Source organism: Panthera pardus, unplaced genomic scaffold (genome assembly GCF_024362965.1).
Source record: "Panthera pardus isolate Hobbes unplaced genomic scaffold, ASM2436296v1 HiC_scaffold_20, whole genome shotgun sequence".
In the NCBI taxonomy this organism is placed as follows: domain Eukaryota; kingdom Metazoa; phylum Chordata; class Mammalia; order Carnivora; family Felidae; genus Panthera; species Panthera pardus.
The window spans coordinates 81805818-81824937 of NW_026526766.1; the positions used below are offsets into that span (position 1 = coordinate 81805818).

Sequence of the window (19120 nt, forward strand, 5' to 3'; positions counted from 1 at the left end):
GGAATTTTTTAGTGAATACATTTTAAAAGAGCCGAAATATTAGGGGTACCTGGGTGGCTCAGTTGGTTAAGCATCTGACTCTTGATTTCTGTTCAGGTCATGGTCTCACAGTTGGTCAGTTTGAGCCCCGTGTCAGGCTCTGCACTGACAGCATGGTGCCTACTTGGGATTCTCGCTTCCTTCTCTCTCTTTCCCAAAATAAATAAACATTTAAAAAGTGCCAAAATTTTAGGGTATAATTTTTTTATTTTTTTAATGTTTATTTTTAAGAGAGAGCTACAGAGTGCGAGAAGGGGAGGGGCAGAGAGAGAGGGAGACAGAATCCAAAGCAGGCTCAAGGCTCCGAGCTGTCCGCACAGAGCCTGACATGGGGCTCGAACTCACCAGCTGTGAGATCATGAACTGACCCGAAGTCAGATGCTTAACCAACTGAGCTACCCAGGTGCTCCTAGAGTACAATTTTTAATTAAACTATTTCCAGCAGTGTGCATTGTATTCCATTATATAATTATACCATATTTTTTTGTCTTTTTCTATTGATGGATATTTGGGGTTATTATGAACATTCTTGGACTTTTTTTTCCTTGGATGTATATTTTTGGTTCTCCTGTGTAATACTGAGGAGGAGAATTGCTGGATCTGGGTAGATGTGTGTTTAACTTTACAAGTAACAGCTGCATAATTCACCAAAGTGGTTGGGTCATTTTACACCTCCTTCGCAACATTTGAGAGTTCCAGTTGTTTCATATCCTTACCAACATTTAGTATTGTCTTTTTATTTTAGCCAGTCTGGAATGTTTCAGTGCATATGTTTATGATTTCTGACCTGTACATATTGTTGGTATTGCTGATTGAAATGTAAGAAACAGGATGTCACTATTATTACAGGATTTCATTTAAACCTTTACTACTCTGGGGATACAGAAGCATACAGACTTTTGGAGAAGGCAGCAAACATTTTTAATGTTGATTATAACATGAAAAAGCGCATATGTTCAAAGGGATATACATTTCAAGTTATTGCAACTCGTTTGTGACAGAATGTCTGTAAAACATGAAATTAATCAACAGTATATTTAATATCATTACAAAATATTTAAAATCACTACAAAAGTCTTCTCTCTGGAGGCGCCTGGGTGGCTCAGCCGGTTAAGTGTCCGACTCCAGCTCAGGTCATGATCTCACAGTCCGTGGGTTCGAGTCCCACATCGGGCTCTGTGCTGACAGTTCAGAGCCTGGAGCCTGCTTCCAATTCTGTGTCTCCCTCTCTCTCTGCCCCTATCCTGCTCATGCTCTCTTTCTCTCAAAAATAAAATAAACGTTAAAAAAAAAAGTCTTCTTTCTGTTCATATTGCCCATGAAAAATTACTGTAGTGTATATTTAGAGAAGGCCTTGGCAAACTGTGGCTTGGGAGGCAGATCCAGCATGCTTCTTGTTTTTGTAAATAAAGTGTTACTAGAATGCAGAAATGCGTGCTTATTTACGTATTATCTATGGCTACTTATACTCTACCAAGGGTAAATTTAATACCAGATGACCCAAAAGGCCAAAATTATTTGCTGTCTGGCTGTTAACCAAAAAAGTTTGCAAGATGTTAAGACTGCATAATCATATGATGCTCTAGTTTTCTTCTGGATATTAAAGCTGTTTTTCATAGGATGAAGTGGTGGAAACAAAACCAGTTGATGGGGAAAAAAAAACCCCATCTCTGCCATAGCTTTGATAATTTACAGGACACATCTCAACTGATAGTCGTTTTGCCATTCCCTGCTCTTTTAAGGTTTATATCTCAGCATGATTGTCTTACGTACCCTTGTAATATCTTATTCTCTGTAAATATTTATATTTGGTTAACTTTGGGTGTATTTGGTTAAACTTCATCAGTTTAACCATGAGTAGTATTACCCAATATGTATTGCACCAGAAAGTTCCTTGTTTCCGCTACATCTGTGCTTAACTCCTTAGAAGTAAAAGCACTGTGCATTATGTAAACCTTAATGTTATAAGCCCTTGGGTTTGGCTGTTTTGCAGCTCTTTGCTGTGTTCTCTTAGGAAGAAGTCATCTATAATATTACTGTGATTTGTTTTCAGAATCTTTTCAAAGTTAATGATTCTGACAGGAGCTTCCTAAATTTGTCATTAGGTTACAATTTCTTTATCATTTTTGTACAGCTTGGCTTCTGGCAAGTCAAATGGATGTATTCCCAAATTTTTCAGCATATTTCCTAAGACTAGATATTTTAAGTAAGTGGTTGACTAGATATTTTAAGTAAGTGGTTATCATTCTTGAAGACTTCAAATACAGCATGTGAATTTTCAGATTTACCTTCTGTAAAGGGCATATTACCCCTTAATTCTCTGATGACTCCCATGGTCAATGGGTGAAGGAAGCCAGATTGATGAGAACTGATCAATTATAGTATATTTTTAGTTTTGTGTTACTTTCCTTTCCTGTGTGCATTTGAATTTCCAAACCATAGCTCTCTGATAACTGTGTCAAGTTACCTTTATCACCAATCTATGACTAAAGTAACTGGCATAGTGTATTTTGAAGTTTTCCGTGTCCCTCTCAATTCTTCATTTAATTAATTTTTTTATGTTTGTTTGTTTATTTATTTTTTGAAGGAGAGAGAGACAGAGCATGAGGGAGGGAGGAGGGGCAGAGAGAGGGGGAGACACAGAATCCAAAGGAGGCTCCAGGCTCTGAGCTGTCAGCACAGAGCCTGATGCGGGCCTCGAACCCGTAAACCATGATATCACCTGAGCCGAAGTCAGAGGCTTAACCGACTGAGCCACCCAGGCACCCCTCTTCATTTAATTTATTTAACCTTCATGCTGTGTTAAGCCACAGTCTGTCATTCTCAGAATGTTTCAGAACTTTCATTGTTGTTTCATAGAATTCCTTGGAGTAAATTCATCTAACATTTTCTTTAAAAGAATTCTCTTTAGAAGTAGAGACATAATTCAAGAATAGAATTAACAAATCCTTTTAGAATAATTTGTAGCTCATTCCAAATATAGGTCAATATCATGTCTGTTCATCATATCTGGAAAGCTTTGTCAATGTGAAATTCATCTTAGTCATTGTTTTAGTGTTTTCAGTCTCCTTTTTTTCTTTCAAGTCCCAAAATCTTCCAGAAACTGCATTAATGCTGCTTTGGTTAATCTTTCTTTAATACTTTGGAATTATAATTCTGATTTTCCAAATCCTTATTGATTAAATTACTTGTCTCAGAGTGTTCCAGAAAGTAGCCCTTCTTATCACTACATATTCTCTTTTGGCACATTTTGGCTGGCTATCTCATTGTGGTCTTAACCTTTTCATTTTCTTACTTGCCATTTATATACTTTCTTTTATGAAGTGCCTGTTCAAATTTTTGTCAGTTTTATTAGGTTGTCTTTTTGCATTCTAGATGTATTTTAGTTTTTTTCACATATATGTACTGCTTGCCTATTTCTTTTTTAATTGGCATGTGGTATTGTATTCTTTTTAGATTAAGTTTTTATTTCAATTTCAGTGTGGTTAACACACAGTGTATTAGTTTCAAGTGTACAATATAGTAATCCAGCAATTCTTTCCATTACTCAGTGCCCATCATGATAAGTGTTCTCTTAATCTCCATCACCTATTTCACCCATCTGCCCCTCCGACCTCCCCTCTGGTCACCATCAGTTTGTTCTCTGTAGTTAGTCTGTTTCTTGGCTTGTCTCTCTTTGGTTATCCTTTGCTTGTTTATGTTGTTTCTTAAATTCCACATATGAGTAAAATCTTATGGTATTTGTCTTTCTCTGACTTATTTTGCTTAACATTATACTCTAGCTCCATCCATGTTGTTGCAAATGTCAAGATTTCATTCTTTTTTATGGCTGAATAATATTCCTCTGTGTGTGTGTGTGTGTGTGTGTGCGCGCGCGCGCGTGCGTGTGTTCACCATATATATATATATATATATATATACACACACGCACGCGCGCGCACACACACACACACACACACACACCATACCTTCTTGATCCATTCATCTGTCAATAGACCCTTGGGCTGCTTCCATTATTTGACTATTGTAGATAATGCTGCAGTACACATAGGAGTGCATGTATCCCTTTGAATTAGTGTTCTTGTAATCGGGGGGGTAAATGCCTAGTAGTGTGATTTCTGGATGGTAGGGTAATTCTGTTTTTTTTTTTTTTTTTAATGTTTATTTATTTATTTTGAGAGAGAGAGAAAGGGAAAGAGAGAATCCCAAGCAGGCTTCACACCCAGCACAGAGCCCAACACGGGGCTTGATCCTACAACCATGAGATCATGACCTGAGCTGAAATCAAGAGTCAGATACTTAACCGACTGAGCCATCCAGGTACCCTGAGTAGTTCTATTTTTAACTGTTGTTTTCCACAGTGCCTGCACCAGTTTGCATTCCCACCAATAGTACACAAGGGTTCCTTTTTCTCCACATCCTCACCAACAGTTGTTTCTTGTATTTAAAAAAAAAAAATTATTTTTTATTATGCCTATATGCCGGGCAAGGTCTTGGTGCTTTGCATGAATTCATACTGAAAGTAGCTACTATTTTATCTCCCATCTTTTTTTTTTTTTTTTTTTTTTAATGTTTATTTATTTTGAGAGACAGCATGAGCAGGAGAGAGGCAGCGAGAGAAGGAGACACAAAACTGAAGCAAGCTCCAGGCTCCAAGCTGTCAGCACAGGGCCCAATGTGGGGCTCACACCCATGAACAATGAGATCATGACCTGAGCCAAAGTCAGACACTTAACCAACTGAGCCACCCAGGCGTTCTTTTTTTAAATTTTAGCCATTCTGACAAGTATGTGGTCATATCTCATTGTAGTTTTGGGTTTTTTTTTAAAAAATGTATTTATTTAAGTAATCTCTATATCCAACGTGGGGCTCGATCTCATGACCCCCAAGATCAAGAGTCACATGCTTTTCTGACTAAGCCATCCAGGCACCACTCTCATTGTAGTTTTGATTTGCATTTCCCTGATGATGAGCATCTTTTCACATGTCTGTTAGCCATCTGTATGTCTTCTTTGGAGAAACGTCTGTTCATGTCTCCTGCCCATTTTTTTAAAACTTTTTTAAAATGTTGATTCATTTTTGAGAGAGGGAGGGGTAGAGAGAGAGACACACACACAGAACCCGAAGCAGGCTCCAGGCTCTGAGCTGTCACACAGAGCCCGACGTGGGTCTCAAACTCATGAACCGTGAGATCATGACCTGAACTGAAATCAGATGCTTAACTGACTGAGCCACTCAGGGGCCCTGAGCTGTCACACAGAGCCCGACGTGGGTCTCGAACTCATGAACCGTGAGATCATGACCTGAGCTGAAGTCAGATGCTTAACCGACTGAGCCACTCAGGGGCCCCTGCCCATTTTTTTTTTTAATGTTTGTTTATTTTTGAGAGAGAAAGGCAGAGAGAGAGAGAGAGAGAGAGAGACAGCAAGCGGGGGAAGGGCAGAGAGAGAAGGACAGAGGATCTGAAGTGGGCCCTGTGCTGACCAGCAGCAAGCCCAGTGTGGGGCTTAGACTCACCGTAAGATTGTGACCTGTACTAAAGCCAGATGCTCAACTCACTGAGCCACCCAGGTGTCTCCTGCCCATTTTTAATTTTTTATTCATTTTTTTGAGTGTTGAGTCATATCAGTTCTTTTATTTATGTATTTATTTAAATCCAAATTAACATATAGTGTCATAATTCAGGAGAATTTAGTGATTCATCACTTCCATATAATACCCAGTGCTTTTCCCAACAAGTGCCCTTCTTTTTTTATTTTTTTTAATGTTTATTTATTTTTGAGAGAGACAGAGACAGAATGCTAGTGGGTTAGGGGGAGAGAGAGGGAGACACAGAATCTGAAGCAGGCTCCAGGCTCCAAGCTGTCAGCACAGAGACCGATGCAGGGCTCGAACTCACAAGCTGTGAGATTGTGACCTGAGCTGAAGTCGGACGCTCAACCGACTGAGCTACCCAGGTGCCCCAACAAGTGCCCTTCTTAATGTCTGTCACCAATGTAGCCCATCCCCCCACCCAATACCCCTCCAGCAACCCTCAGTTTGTTCTCTGTATTTAAGAGTCTCTTACGGTTTACCTCCCTCTCTGTATTTATCTGTTTTGTTTCTTAAATTCCAAAATCATATGATATTTGTCTTTCTCTGACGTATCAGTACTTTATATATTTGGATATTAACCCTTTATCGGATATGTTATTTACAAATATCTTCTCCCATTCAGTAGGTTGTCTTTTGTTTTGTTGATTGTTTCCTTCACTGTGCAAAAGGTTTTTATTTTGGTGTAGTCCCAATAGTTTATTTTTGCTTTTATTTCCCTTGCCTTGGGAGACATACCTAGAAAAATGTTGCTATGGCCAATATCAGAGAAATTACTGCCTGTGCTTTCTTCTAGGATTTTTATTGTTTCAGGTCTCATATTTAGGTCCTTGATCTATTTTGAGTTTATTTTTGTATATGGTATAAGAAAGTGGTCTAGATTCATTCTTTTGCATATTGCTCTCCAGTTTTCCCAATACCATTTTTTGAAGAGGAGACAGTCTTTTTCCCATTGTATGTACATTCCTCCTTTGTCAAGGATTAATTGACCATATAGTTACGGGTTTATTTCTGGATTTTCATTTTGTTCCATTGATCTATGTGTCTGTTGGTGTGCCAGTGCCATACTGTCTCAATGATTATAGCTTTGTGGTATAATTTGACGTCTAGAAATGCGATACCTCTAGTTTTGTTTTCTTTTTCAAGATTGCCTTGGCTATTCGGGGTCTTTTGTGGTTTCATACAAGTTTTAGGATTATTTGTTCTAGTTCTGTTGAAAGTGCTGTTGGTATTTTGATAGGAATTGCATTAAGCCTGCAGATTGATTTGGGCAGTATAGACATTTTTACAATTTGTTCTTCCAGTCCATGAGCATGGGATGTCTTTCATTTCTTTTTTATTTATTCATCTTGAGAAAGAGCGTGCATGCAAGCTGGGAGAGGCAGAGAGAGAGGGAGGGAGAGAATCCCAAGCAGGGGCTTGGGACGCAGGGCTCAATCCCACAAACCACGAGATCATGACCTGAGCCAAAACCAAGAGTCAGATGCTCAACTGACTAAGCCACCCTGGCACTCTGTTTCTTTGTGTCATCTTCAGTTTCTTTCATCACTGTTTTATAGGTATTTTATTATTTTTGGTGCAATGTTAATGGGACTGTTTTCTTAATTTCTCTTTCTGCTGCTTCATTATTAGTGTGTAGAAGTGCAACAAATCTCTGTACATTGATTTTTGTGTCCTGAAACTTTACTGAATTCACTTATCAGTTCTAGTAGTTTTTTGCTGGAATCTTTGGGATTTTTCTATATATAAAATCATGTCATCTGCAAATAGTAAAAGTGTTAATTCTTCCTTGCCAGTTTGGATGTTAATGGCATATTTTATAAGAAAATTTTAATTAAATCCAGTTTATTGCGTTTTTTTTCTCTTGATGATGCTAGAGGTAAGGTAAGTTTCTGTCATGCTGCAGTTTTAGAACTGAGACTGAGACTGTTTATAGTCAGTCCTTTGTTGCTTATTTGAGCTATTCATGAGATAGAGACTTACTAACGGTAAAGATTTCTTAATTCCCTATATGCCTATGGTTCTCTCTGCATTGCTGTTTCACATTGTGTGAGTTTGGTAAAATTAAAACTGAGTTCAAGAGATTTCATATATCCTAGGCTGAAAAAAAAAATCCTTAATCCACAATAATATAGCTTATATTTCTGATATAGACCCCCTTTCCTTCTCATTTCTCTTAATAATTGTAGGATGATTCAACTTATTTTGCATTTTGGACTAAAAGATTCAAAGTCTTCACTCTGTTTTACTTTCCATGACTTGTATTTTCTGTTGCCTGCCTTTTACACAAGGAAGTTACAAATGAACCAATCATTTCGGCATTCTTGGTTTTTTTCAGATGTTTAGTTGGAATGTCTTTGAAATTATCCAGTTAGTAAGGTTCTTTCCTGACTTAGTTTGTTCCTCATTCACATGGATCTTGAATTAAACACTAAGCATTAGAGATCCTGGTTTAGGTAGGGCTGTAGACCACATGAGTGTTGCCATTGCTCAGTCCTAAAGGAGAGTTTGGACTCAGGGCTCCTGGGTGGCTGAGTCTGTGAAGCGTCCGACTTCGGCTCCGGTCATGGTCTCGTGGTTTGTGAGTTCAAGCCCCACGTCAGGCTCTGTGCTGAGGAGCCTGACGCCTGCTTCAGATTCTGTGTCTCTCTGCTCCTCCCCTGCTTGTGCACTCTCTCGCTCTCTCAAAAATATTTTTAAAAAATTTTTTAAAAAGAAGAGTGTGGAAATTATTAGGTATATTTATCAAGCTTTGACTGACTGTATGCTCTGCATTATGCTAATCTCTGTGGAAAATCTAAAACCAAATCACAATCTCTATACCTATGTGAATAGTTTTATAGGGGGGATAAGGTACACAAAAATAAAAATATATATTTTAGGTACCGTGTGTGTGTGTGTGTGTGTGTGTGTGTGTGTGTGTGTGTGTGTGTGTATTTCACATATCACTGGTGAGTGTACATGTGTGGGTTCAGAGGAGAGCCCCAGCACTCAGCAGTGCTGGATGGAGATTGCTTCCTTTCACTTTTATCAAGTCTTTTCTATGTACATGTCAGACACTGATAGAAGTTGTTCATCTAAGAAACTGAGCCAACCTTCAAACTCGGCTATGTGTGCCTCTAAGCTATACCCCTGTTTTAAGATCTTTAGGTTAATATGGATTTACATCATTTTTATCATTTAGCTGTATATTTACCTAAAGTAGGATTCTTCTTAATCTGAAGAGTTTGAATCATCTTGGGTCTCTTTCATTTGTGTGGGTGTCCTTTTTTATTTTTCCATTTAAAATCAACCTTGTAATTTATACACAGTAAAATACACAAATTTTAAGTGAATGATTAAATACATTTTAACTACCACCATAGATGTAATGGGTAATATTTCCGTATTCAAACTTCCAAAAGTTCTTTCATGTCTCTTAATAATCAGTTTTCTCCTTTTAACTCTAGCCTCTTCAAAACACTGATCTACTTTCTATAATGTACAATTTTACCTTTTTTTAGAATTTCATACACTTGGAATTAATGGAAAATAATCTTTTGTGTCTGGCTCCTCTCAGTTACAAAATGCTTTTGAAGATCCATTCATGTTGCACGTATGGGTTTTTTTTTGTTTTCCTGAGTAGTATTCCACTATCTGGATTGTACCACAAATTATTTATCCATTTACCCATTGGAGCACATGTGTGTTGTTTCCAGTTTGGGCTAATATGGATAAAGTTGCCATGAACATTCAAGGTCAAGTCTTTGCATGTATTCATATTTTCATCTCTCTTGGAGAAATACCTAGGAGTAGAATCACTGAATTAAATGGGAAGTATATGTTTAACTTTATATGACCCTCCAGACTGTTTCTAAAATATTTGTACCATTTTGCATTCCCACCAGCAAATTTTGGGAGTTCCGGTTATTTCACACCCTTTGCCAGTACTTGGTATCTTGGTTCTTTTTAATTTTAGCATTTAGTAGGTATGTAGTAGGATCTCTTTGTAGTTTCAGTCTATATTGTTCTAATGATGAGTGATGCTGAAGTTTTGTCATGTGCTTATTCACCATCTGTATGCCTTCTTTTGTGAAGTATCTCTTCAATCTTATACCACCATACCCCGTTTTTATTTATTTATTTTTTTACGTTTATTTATTTTGAGAGAAGATAGAACACACGAGCAAGGGAGGGGCAAAGAGAGAGACGGGGAGAGAGAGAATCCCAGGCAGGCTTCGCACTGATAGTACAGAGCCCGATATAGGGTTCAAGCTCACAAAGAACCGTGAGATCAAGAGCTGGATGGTTAACCTCAACTGAGCCACCCAGGTGCCCACCATTCCCCCTTTTTAAAGCCAGTTGTTTTTGCCTCTTTATCTTTTTTCAAAGTTTTATATTCTGGATACAACACCATTATCAGATTTTATAGGCATTTTGTCCTGGTCAGGTTTACATTTTCAGGTTCTTAACAGTGGCCTTTTTTTTTTTTTTTTTTAATTTTTTTTTTTTTTTAACGTTTTATTTATTTTTGAGACAGAGAGAGACAGAGCATGAACAGGGGAGGGGCAGAGAGAGAGGGAGACACAGAATCTGAAGCGGGCTCCAGGGTCTGAGCTGTCAGCACAGAGCCCGACGCGGGGCTCGAACTCACAGACTGCGAGATCGTGACCTGAGCCGAAGTTGGCCGCTTAACCGACTGAGCCACCCAGGCGACCCAACAGTGGCCTTTTTTGAATAGTACAGCTTTAAAGTTTTGATGAAGTCCAGTTTATCACTTTTTATTTCATGATTCATGACTCTAGATAGCTCTGCAGATCTCTTTCTTTTCAGCTTTTCCTATCCAGTAGACTGATCTACAAACTCTAGCTGCTTTGCCCTCTCCATATTCTTTTTATTCAACTCAGGGAGACACTCCCCACCCAGCTCTGTTTCAGGTTGCTCTCTGTGTGCTGCAGCCTGGAAGCTGCCACTAGACAATAACTACTGTAGTCTCAGGTCTCACCTTGGGTTTTGTCCTTTTGTCAGGGAGCAGCATGGTTCTGAGTTGCCTTAACTGCTAATAACATATTAAAAACTAGTAGTATACCAGTAAAGGTCTTTAGAAAAGCAGTTTGGCAATGTCTTTGAAAGTTTAAATAGTTTACTTGTTAAAAAAAGAGCATAGGCTTTAAAGTTAGTCGATGGAGTTTGGGGGCATAAGAATGATAGTGTACAAACTTGTACTGAGTAGTATATAAACCATTGAGACCTGATGAACAGTATAATGAATATATTATGTAATGTAATAAATATGGATACAATGACAATCATATTACAGTATATAAATGTATCAGAGTAACACACTGTACACCTTAAATTTATACAGTGTTACATGTCAAACTTGTTCAATAAAATTTTTAAATGTAAAGTTCAAATCCCACAACTGTAAAATACTTATGGCCCTAGGAACATGATTACCTAAAAGACTGGAGAAATTACTGGACAAGAGAAGAATATCACTTTAATTTTTCATCTTGAAACAGGAGTATCAGGCTCTTGGATGGTATGCTGAATATGATGTAGTCTCACCAAGGAGAAGCAAGTCTATTGTCTTATGAAAACAATGCATTGTTAAAATAGAAGGTCATGTTTCTTAGCTGTAGTTCTTTAGCATGTGAGCAAATAAAATTTAACAAGGGGTATTTATTAGAAATACCTGGATACTTGCTATGTGGTATGAAAGTTTGCTGATATTATTGACATATATTTAGTTTTCTCCACTGGCAAAAGAAAGGATATTTTCCCATAGCCTACTTGAATCCCTTGACATTTGCTGGTCTAGTTTCCTATTGAGTAGACTCTTGGGTGCATTTTTATGCCATTTGCCCTTAGGATAAACCCCAATTAAGGGACTTCTCTTTTCCTTTTGAGAACCTGGCACATGGGCTTCATGCCAAAGGATCATTTAAAGCAGCAGTTTTTGTACCCAGTTTTTCTAGTGGGAGCATTTTACCTCCTTTTGAGATTAGCTTGAATATTTTCCTATAGGAAGTCCATTTTGATTACATTTTCTCTCTTACAATAGAAAGGTCAGCAGCTGTTCTTCCTTGCAACAGAAATGGAGTATACTTGAGGTATATACAGTAAGCAGGTTGCTTTTCTTCCATATTGTTTTTCTTAATATTTGATTTTGCTTTCGCTTGAACAGTTGGTGCCTGAAGATGTAGTAACTCTGGGCATGCATATGTGTATGTATGTCCCTGCAGTATTTTAAAGCATGTAAATGAGAAGACCTTGTTATATAAACTCACACAAGTACGTACATGATTGATTACTAAACCTCTTTCCTAATGTTTCCACAGGAGTCTCCCCAGGACAGTGCCATCACCCGGGATATTAACCGGACATTCCCAGCCCATGACTATTTTAAGGACACAGGAGGAGATGGACAAGATTCCTTATATAAAATATGCAAGGTATCTCACATCCAGAAAAAAACCTCGGTTTTGAATGGTCATTCTGGTTCTTTGAAATTACACAAAAGATAACTACAAAGTGTAATTTGCATTTGGTATTTAAGAAGGCAAAAAAGAAGAGAGTAGACTTTCTGAAATTGTGTTGTTACTTTTTAATTTTACGCTCATAATGAACAGGAAGTCAATTAGAAACACAGTGGTTAGGTTTCTTTTACCCTTTCAATCAGGACTTTCAGATGACAGTCCCCTGGCTCCACATTTAAATTTTTGGCAGTGGGTTTTATGTTAAGAGATTCTGCGTCCTGTAACACTGCAAACTCCTTTTTGGTATTCACATTATAAATTACGAACTTGGCACCTAGGACCTATCCAACAGTGGGAAGTGCTGATGCCTATCGAGGTGGACTTTTAGCACTGCAGCATAATAAATGGTGGGAAATACTGATGTCTGTCAAAAAGTCTGTACCGGAAAGCTGTAAAGGAAGTGTTCAATTTCAGCAATCCATTTTCCAGAATATTTTGGTACTTCAGAGCCATAAGGCTAAAAGAGGACCTAGGACCAGAGTTCTTCAACCTTCCTCTGCCCTTAGAACTAGTCTTTAGTCTCCACCCACGCCCCCTCCCCCCCCCCCCAAATTAATTAAATACCTAGTTAGCATCTACCATGTAGGAAATACAGATGGGGCATGAGACATATCCTTAAGGAACTTACTATATATTACTGATTGAGAAAGTACAACTAACAAGTTTTAGGACAGGCTAACAATAAAAGACAGGTTTTCCAGTGATAAACTAGATGCTTCAAACTATAAGGGGAGTTAGATTTAGAGAAATGTTTTTTGGGTTTAATTTTAATTTCCCCAAAGTTGTCCTTTCTTTTGTAACATTCTTCTCTGATCATTCTTTTTTAGCCCCTTCTCAGTTGTGCTTCCCCGTAAGCAGCCATCCAGCTATGCCTCATCTTACTGCAAAATTTCCCATAAAGAAACCCTGTGCCCACTGCCTCTGATCCCCAACCTCCTTATCTCACTGCACTCTAGTTTCCGTCTCATAGTGTTCTTCCTTGCAATTCTCTTTCCTCTTGACCTCTCTCGCCCTCTTGGTTTTGCTCTCCCTTTTCTCACAACATTGCTAACTCCCTTTTGAGTTCTTTTCTCTCTCTACCTGCCCCTAAAACAGAGGCCTTCCCCTAGGTGCTCAGTCAGTAGTTCCTGTAGCTCTACCCTGTCTCCCTGGGTGACTCTTTCCACCCCCAGAGCTTCAGCTATCACCACTGCACAGATGTTCCCAAATCCACATTCTCTCAAGGCCTGAACTTCTAGCTGCCAGTTGTTCTTCATGTAAAAGTCTGTTAAGTACATCAAACAAAAATGTCTAAAAATAGAGTTCATTTAAAAACATGTTTTATTATAAGAATTTTCAGATATAAAAGTTGAATACAAATATAAAATTTGTATACATCCTCCACCAGATTTAATGTTTATGAACATATTGCCACAGTTGCTTCATCTATCCCTTTTTTTCCTGAAGTACTTCAAAGCAAATATCAGATATCATGATCCTAAATTCTTCACTATGCATCTCAAAATATAAGATCATTATTCATCTGTAGCTTCCATCATTATTGATCAATACCATCCAGTATCTGCCATATTCAGATTTCCCTAAATGTCCTCATACATTTGGTTAGACTCAGAATCCAGCGATATCCATATGTTTAGTTGTTACGGCTCTTTTAATTAGAAACCATCTTCCTTTTTCCCTCCATGCCATTATCATGCTGAAGATACAGTCATTTCTCTGTTAGTTTTCAGATCTTTCCTTTGGCCACATTGAGTTTGATAAGATTGATGTCTGGGGCTCCTGGGTAGCTCAGTTGGTTAAGCATCCAACTTCAGCTCAGGTCATGATTTCATGGTTTGTGAGTTCGAGCCCCAAGTCAAGCTCTGTGCTGACAGCTCCAAGTCTGGAGCCTGCTTCAGATTGTGTGTGTCTCTCTCTGTCTGCCCCTCCCCCACTCCTGCTCTGTCTCTCAAAAACGATAGGATTGATGTCTCTTATAGCTATACTTCCCTTTCTGAACATTTATTTATTTTGAGAGAGAGAAAAAAATGCACACATGCAAATGGGGGAGGGGCAGAGAGAGAGGAAGAGAGACTCTCAAGCTGGCTCCGTTCTATCAGCACAGAGCCTGATACTGAACTCGATCCCACCTACTGTGTGAGATCATAACCTGAGCTGAAGTCAAGAGTTGGTTGCTTAACCGACTGAGCCACCCAGGCACCACTTTACTTCCCTTTCTAATCACTGCCTGGTACGGGGCAGGCCTCTGTCATATGTTGCCAGCACTTTTACAAAAGCTGCCTTGCATTAGTCTCCCTACCTTTGAGTTATAGCGAACTTACTTTTTTCTCCATGTTGACCCCAGGATTGGATGATTTCAGGGCTTCCAGGAAAGCCTTTATTGCTTCCTCATAACCCACAGAACACTATCACAATTTCATAGTTCATTTCCTGGTCCCAGATTCCTTAGCTTAGCATTAAAGACATTTTATAATCTATCCTGGCTTAATTCATAAATACTTTATGCTTCAGCTATATTGAACTTCTTGTTGTACTCTGAGTTGATTTACGTGTCCAAATGTCCCACCTGAACCATGAAGTTCTCAAGGGCAGAAATCACTTTACATATGTTAGCATCTGTAGCAGTTGGCACAGTGGTTGACATATAGTAGGTACTCATTAAATGTTGATGAATTAATGAAGTGCCTTTTCTTCCCCATATTTCATTACAGCTCTCATGAATTTTATATTCCAAACATTTCCCAAAGGTGTCGTGTACTTTCACATCTGTATATATTCCTTCAAGCTTTTCTGTGAACCTGAAAAATCTGCTCCCCTCCATTCTCTGCCTTTAGTACATTTCATTCTGGTGCATAAGTAATTAAACCATGTGCTGAGCAATTTACCTGAGAGAGCTGAGAATACATCAAGTCTATGATACAAATACTATGATTAGTCTCATTTCTTACAAGTAAGAAGTATAAGTAATGAACCAAAGGTCCAGACCGAGACATTAGCAGTTGTGGGATTTCAGCCCAGCTCTGACAAACTCAGAAGCTTCTGTTCTTTCTTGACCAATCAACTGTTAATTGACTTCACAGACATTGTCAGACTGCTTTCTACAGAGCTGTATTGGCATATATTACCACTAGCTTGTAACACAGTCTTATAAAAATTATTATTAATACTTATTAGTGTTTACTAATTGGACAGGTGAAAAGTGATGCCTTATTATATAAGCAGATTGTTTCTCAAGCCCTCTGCATATCTTGTCTTTGTCAAAGTATATGTGTTTTCTGCTCTGTAGTCCTCTCATTGGATAAGCTTTGATGACATGGGGAATTTAATGAGATTATATTAAATTCTACTTGAATTTATGAAAGCATAATTACCGTTTATATATATATATATATATATATATATGTATATAACATATATATGTATAAAATGTATTTCTAAAGCTATAGTTTTACCAAAAGCTAATGGTAAAACGCATGTGTATATTAACTTAATTGTCATCTAATAAGCATTCACATCATATTTTGCTAACTGATCTTTTTTCTGAACATGCTCATTCTGAATTGCTTTCTTGGGATGCACAGACAGTGTGTCACAAAAAAAAAAGTGAAGAATAAAGGGAATTTCATCCGAAATAAACTTGTCAAATAGGGAATAGCATTTTCAATCTGTAGGAATTTCCCTTTCCACCACAGCCTACATGAGAACTGTAAATATTAATCATAAAAACAAGACTGAAAAACAAAGAACCAAAAAGAATAAACCACAAGGAATGTTAGATGTCAATATTCTGTTAAAGATAGTGTTCAGAAGAGATGGGTAATAATCATCTGCCGCCAAGAAAAATACAAGAATTCCAAAGGAACCCACAAATGGTTTCAGAGTAGTCCCTCTTATCAGAAAAGTTATTACTGGCATTGCGGAAAGGATTGTATTTTGGTGTCTTTGCCAAAAGATTTTTTCCCAGAAAGAAAAATGAGTAAAGTTAACATTATTTAGAGAGAGCCTGCTGTATGACTGGCTGGGTTGAAGGTGTGAGGTGCTGGCTAGGTTGGATAGGACGTCACCCCCAGCCCCTGAGAAGCTCACAGTCCAGTAGAGAAGATGGACATTTAAAATGCTGTGTCGGGGGCACTTGGGTGGGTGGCTTAGTCAGTTAAGTGTCCTTTGGTTTTGGCTCGGGTCATGATCTCTCTTGGTAAGATCAAGCCCCACGTCGGGCCCCACCCAGAGCATGGAGCCTGCTTGGGATTCTCTGTCTCCCTCTCCCTCTGCCCGGCTCTTGTTCACGTGTCCACGCAAGTGCATGCTCTTTCTCTCTCACAAAAAAGATAAATAAAACAAAGCAAAATAAAATCCAGTATGATAAGTGCATAATAACTATACTTGTGTAGCAAGTACCATAGAAGTACAGAGAAGAGAGGGAATCCCCAGAGAATGGAGTGCTTGGAGCCTGAAGGAAGAGCATATTTTTTAGACAGAAGACGAGACAGCATGAGCAAAGACAACGAGTTACAACAACCTTTTTTCAGTGCTGAAGTGATTTTTGCTTAACTTTACCCACTCCTGGCCTACAGGAAGTGGCATGGTGACAGTTCTGTTTATTGTAAAGAAAAAATTGCAATTGGAGAGAAATATTTGCATCATTCATTGACCATCAAAATGCCATAGTGGAATGTGGGAATCTTCTAGGTTCCTATGTTCAGAGTCCTGTAGGGCAAGTATGGCCCATGAGTGACTACATTCATTTACACCTCCTGTGTTTTTTCTTTTTCCAGGCATATTCTGTGTATGATGAAGAGATTGGCTATTGCCAGGGCCAGTCATTTCTCGCTGCTGTTCTGCTTCTCCATGTAAGTATTAGGTTTCTGTTACGATTTACACATGAGCTGCCTCAGCTTATACTAGCCTTAGACTCGAGCATGGTTTTACATTGGTTTTGGCCAGACCCTGGTACGTGAGTTTTGACTCCTGTATCTGGAAACCTTTACCTTAAATTAATGTAACATTGTCATGGAAGAGAAACATGGTAAGAATAAATGACAGTGTTGAAAACTAGTACAGGGTAGATTTCATTTTTATTGCTAGAATGATTGGATAGTCTCGGTTGAACTCTTAGGGACATTTTATATTCTGTAAGGTAGACTGTTCTTTAGTATTTATTTGGGGGATCTTTGTATTAGAGGTGGAAAGCAGAGAAGTTGGCTATTTTTAGTGCCATTTTATTCATTTATTTATTCAGCAAAGACCTTTACCCTCCACCTTACTGATATTCTTTCAAATCCACAGCAAAATTGAAAAAAAAAAGGTTAGGGTGCAATACCCATAAACTTTTGTTCTATTTTACCAATTAATATGTTATCACACATCTTTCTCCATCTCTCTATGTCTCTTTTCATCTTTTTTTTTTTTGCACGCATTTTATTTTTTACCAAAAACATTTTTTGAAGTTATTTTTGGAAAATCAGTAGCAAACATCACCATACTTCACTCCTAAATACTTGAACATGAATCTCCTAAGGACATAATCATAATACTGTAGTCACATCCAGAAATTCCACATTGATTCAGTAATGTCTTACACACAATCCACATTTGATTTTCCCCAATTGTTTACTCAGTGAAGTCCTTTATAATTTTTTTTTTTTTCTAACCAAGATCAGTGACAATTCAAGCAATGCTTTTGGTTGTCCTATCTCTTTATTTTTTTTAATCTAAACTATCCTCCCCTTGCCTTTCTTGTGCTTTATGCCCTTGACAGTTTTGAAAAATTCAAGCAAGTTGTCTTGTAAAATATTCCACATTCTTGATTTGTCTGATCATTTCCTCTTGTTTAAAATTAAAATGCTTGGCAAAAATACCACACAGGTGATGTTAGTAGAGAGTTCATGGGTACTTCCATCTTTAGCACGGTAGATGCTAGAGATCAGGAGTGACTAAGGTAGACATGGTCCCAATCTTTGTGGATACAGAGCTAGTGAAGCTGACTGGTTATAATTAGAAAGTCACACAAGTACATCATTATCTCAACGGCGCTATAAAGGTATAGTAAAAAGTTTGATGCAAGAGTATAACAAATGAGCCTTAATTTATATTATAGACTTCTCTGGAGGTAACCTTTAAGGTGAACACTGAGAAATGAGAAGCGGTATCTATCGTTCTCTGTTGTACTTGTTTGTATTGTTTAACTTTTTAAAGCTAACATTGCTAGGAAAATAAGAAAACTATTTTAAAAGCAAGAAAGTGGAGAGTCGAGCACTCCCAGTGAAAGGAATAGTACACTATGCAGAAGCACTGAGATGGGGAAAACTTGGCATATGGAAGGAACGAAAGAAGGGCAGTGTGACTGGACCATCATGGGTGTGATGAGGAATGGGGAGGAAACTGGACAGGTCAACAAGACCAGCTTAAGGAGGGCAGTGGAGGCCAGCTCAGGGAGTTTGGATTTTGTTTCTCTAAGTAAGGGGAAGCTTTTGAAGAGTTTGAAGCCATTTTGTATATAGGTTGTAATATGAGTAAAACCAAAAACCACTTTGTATCTTCTTACTGTGAGAACCTAGCTTATTGGTATTAGTAAGCATGTAAAAATATCATAAAGCTGTGACATCAATAAAGAGGTCAGGTTTTTTTTCCACAGCTCTATCGAGGTACAATTGACAAAAATTGTGTGTGTGTGTACATACAGAAGGTGTGTAATTTGATGAGTTGATAGGCTCTACATTGCAAAACGAGTACCACAGACAAGCTAATTAATGTCCATCAAAAGGACAAGGTTTAAATTTTTTTTTTAATGTTCGTTTATTTTTTTGAGAGAGACAGAGACAGAGACAGAGAGACAGAGTGCGAGCAGGGGAGGGGCAAAGAGAGGGAGACACACAATCCGAAGCAGGCTCCAGGCTCCGAGGTGTGAGGACAGAGCCCCAACGCAGGGCTCAAACCCACAAACTGTGAGATCATGACCTGAGCCGAAG

General features: G+C 38.2%; 1 protein-coding gene across 6 annotated transcripts in view; it reads left to right on the plus strand.

Annotated features, from left to right (window-relative positions):
• The window catches only part of RABGAP1 (RAB GTPase activating protein 1), a 177957-nt gene that overhangs the window by 125497 nt on the left and 33340 nt on the right, over positions 1-19120 (plus strand). For all 6 annotated transcript variants that reach the window (XR_008424338.1, XM_053908265.1, XM_019421198.2 and 3 more), the window contains 2 exons: positions 11955-12068; positions 16928-17002. Coding sequence is in view for 5 of the 6 variants with exons in the window: in XM_053908265.1 (XP_053764240.1) it covers positions 11955-12068; positions 16928-17002 (189 nt within the window). In the remaining variant the exon portion in view is untranslated. The remainder of the gene's footprint in view (positions 1-11954; positions 12069-16927; positions 17003-19120) is intronic.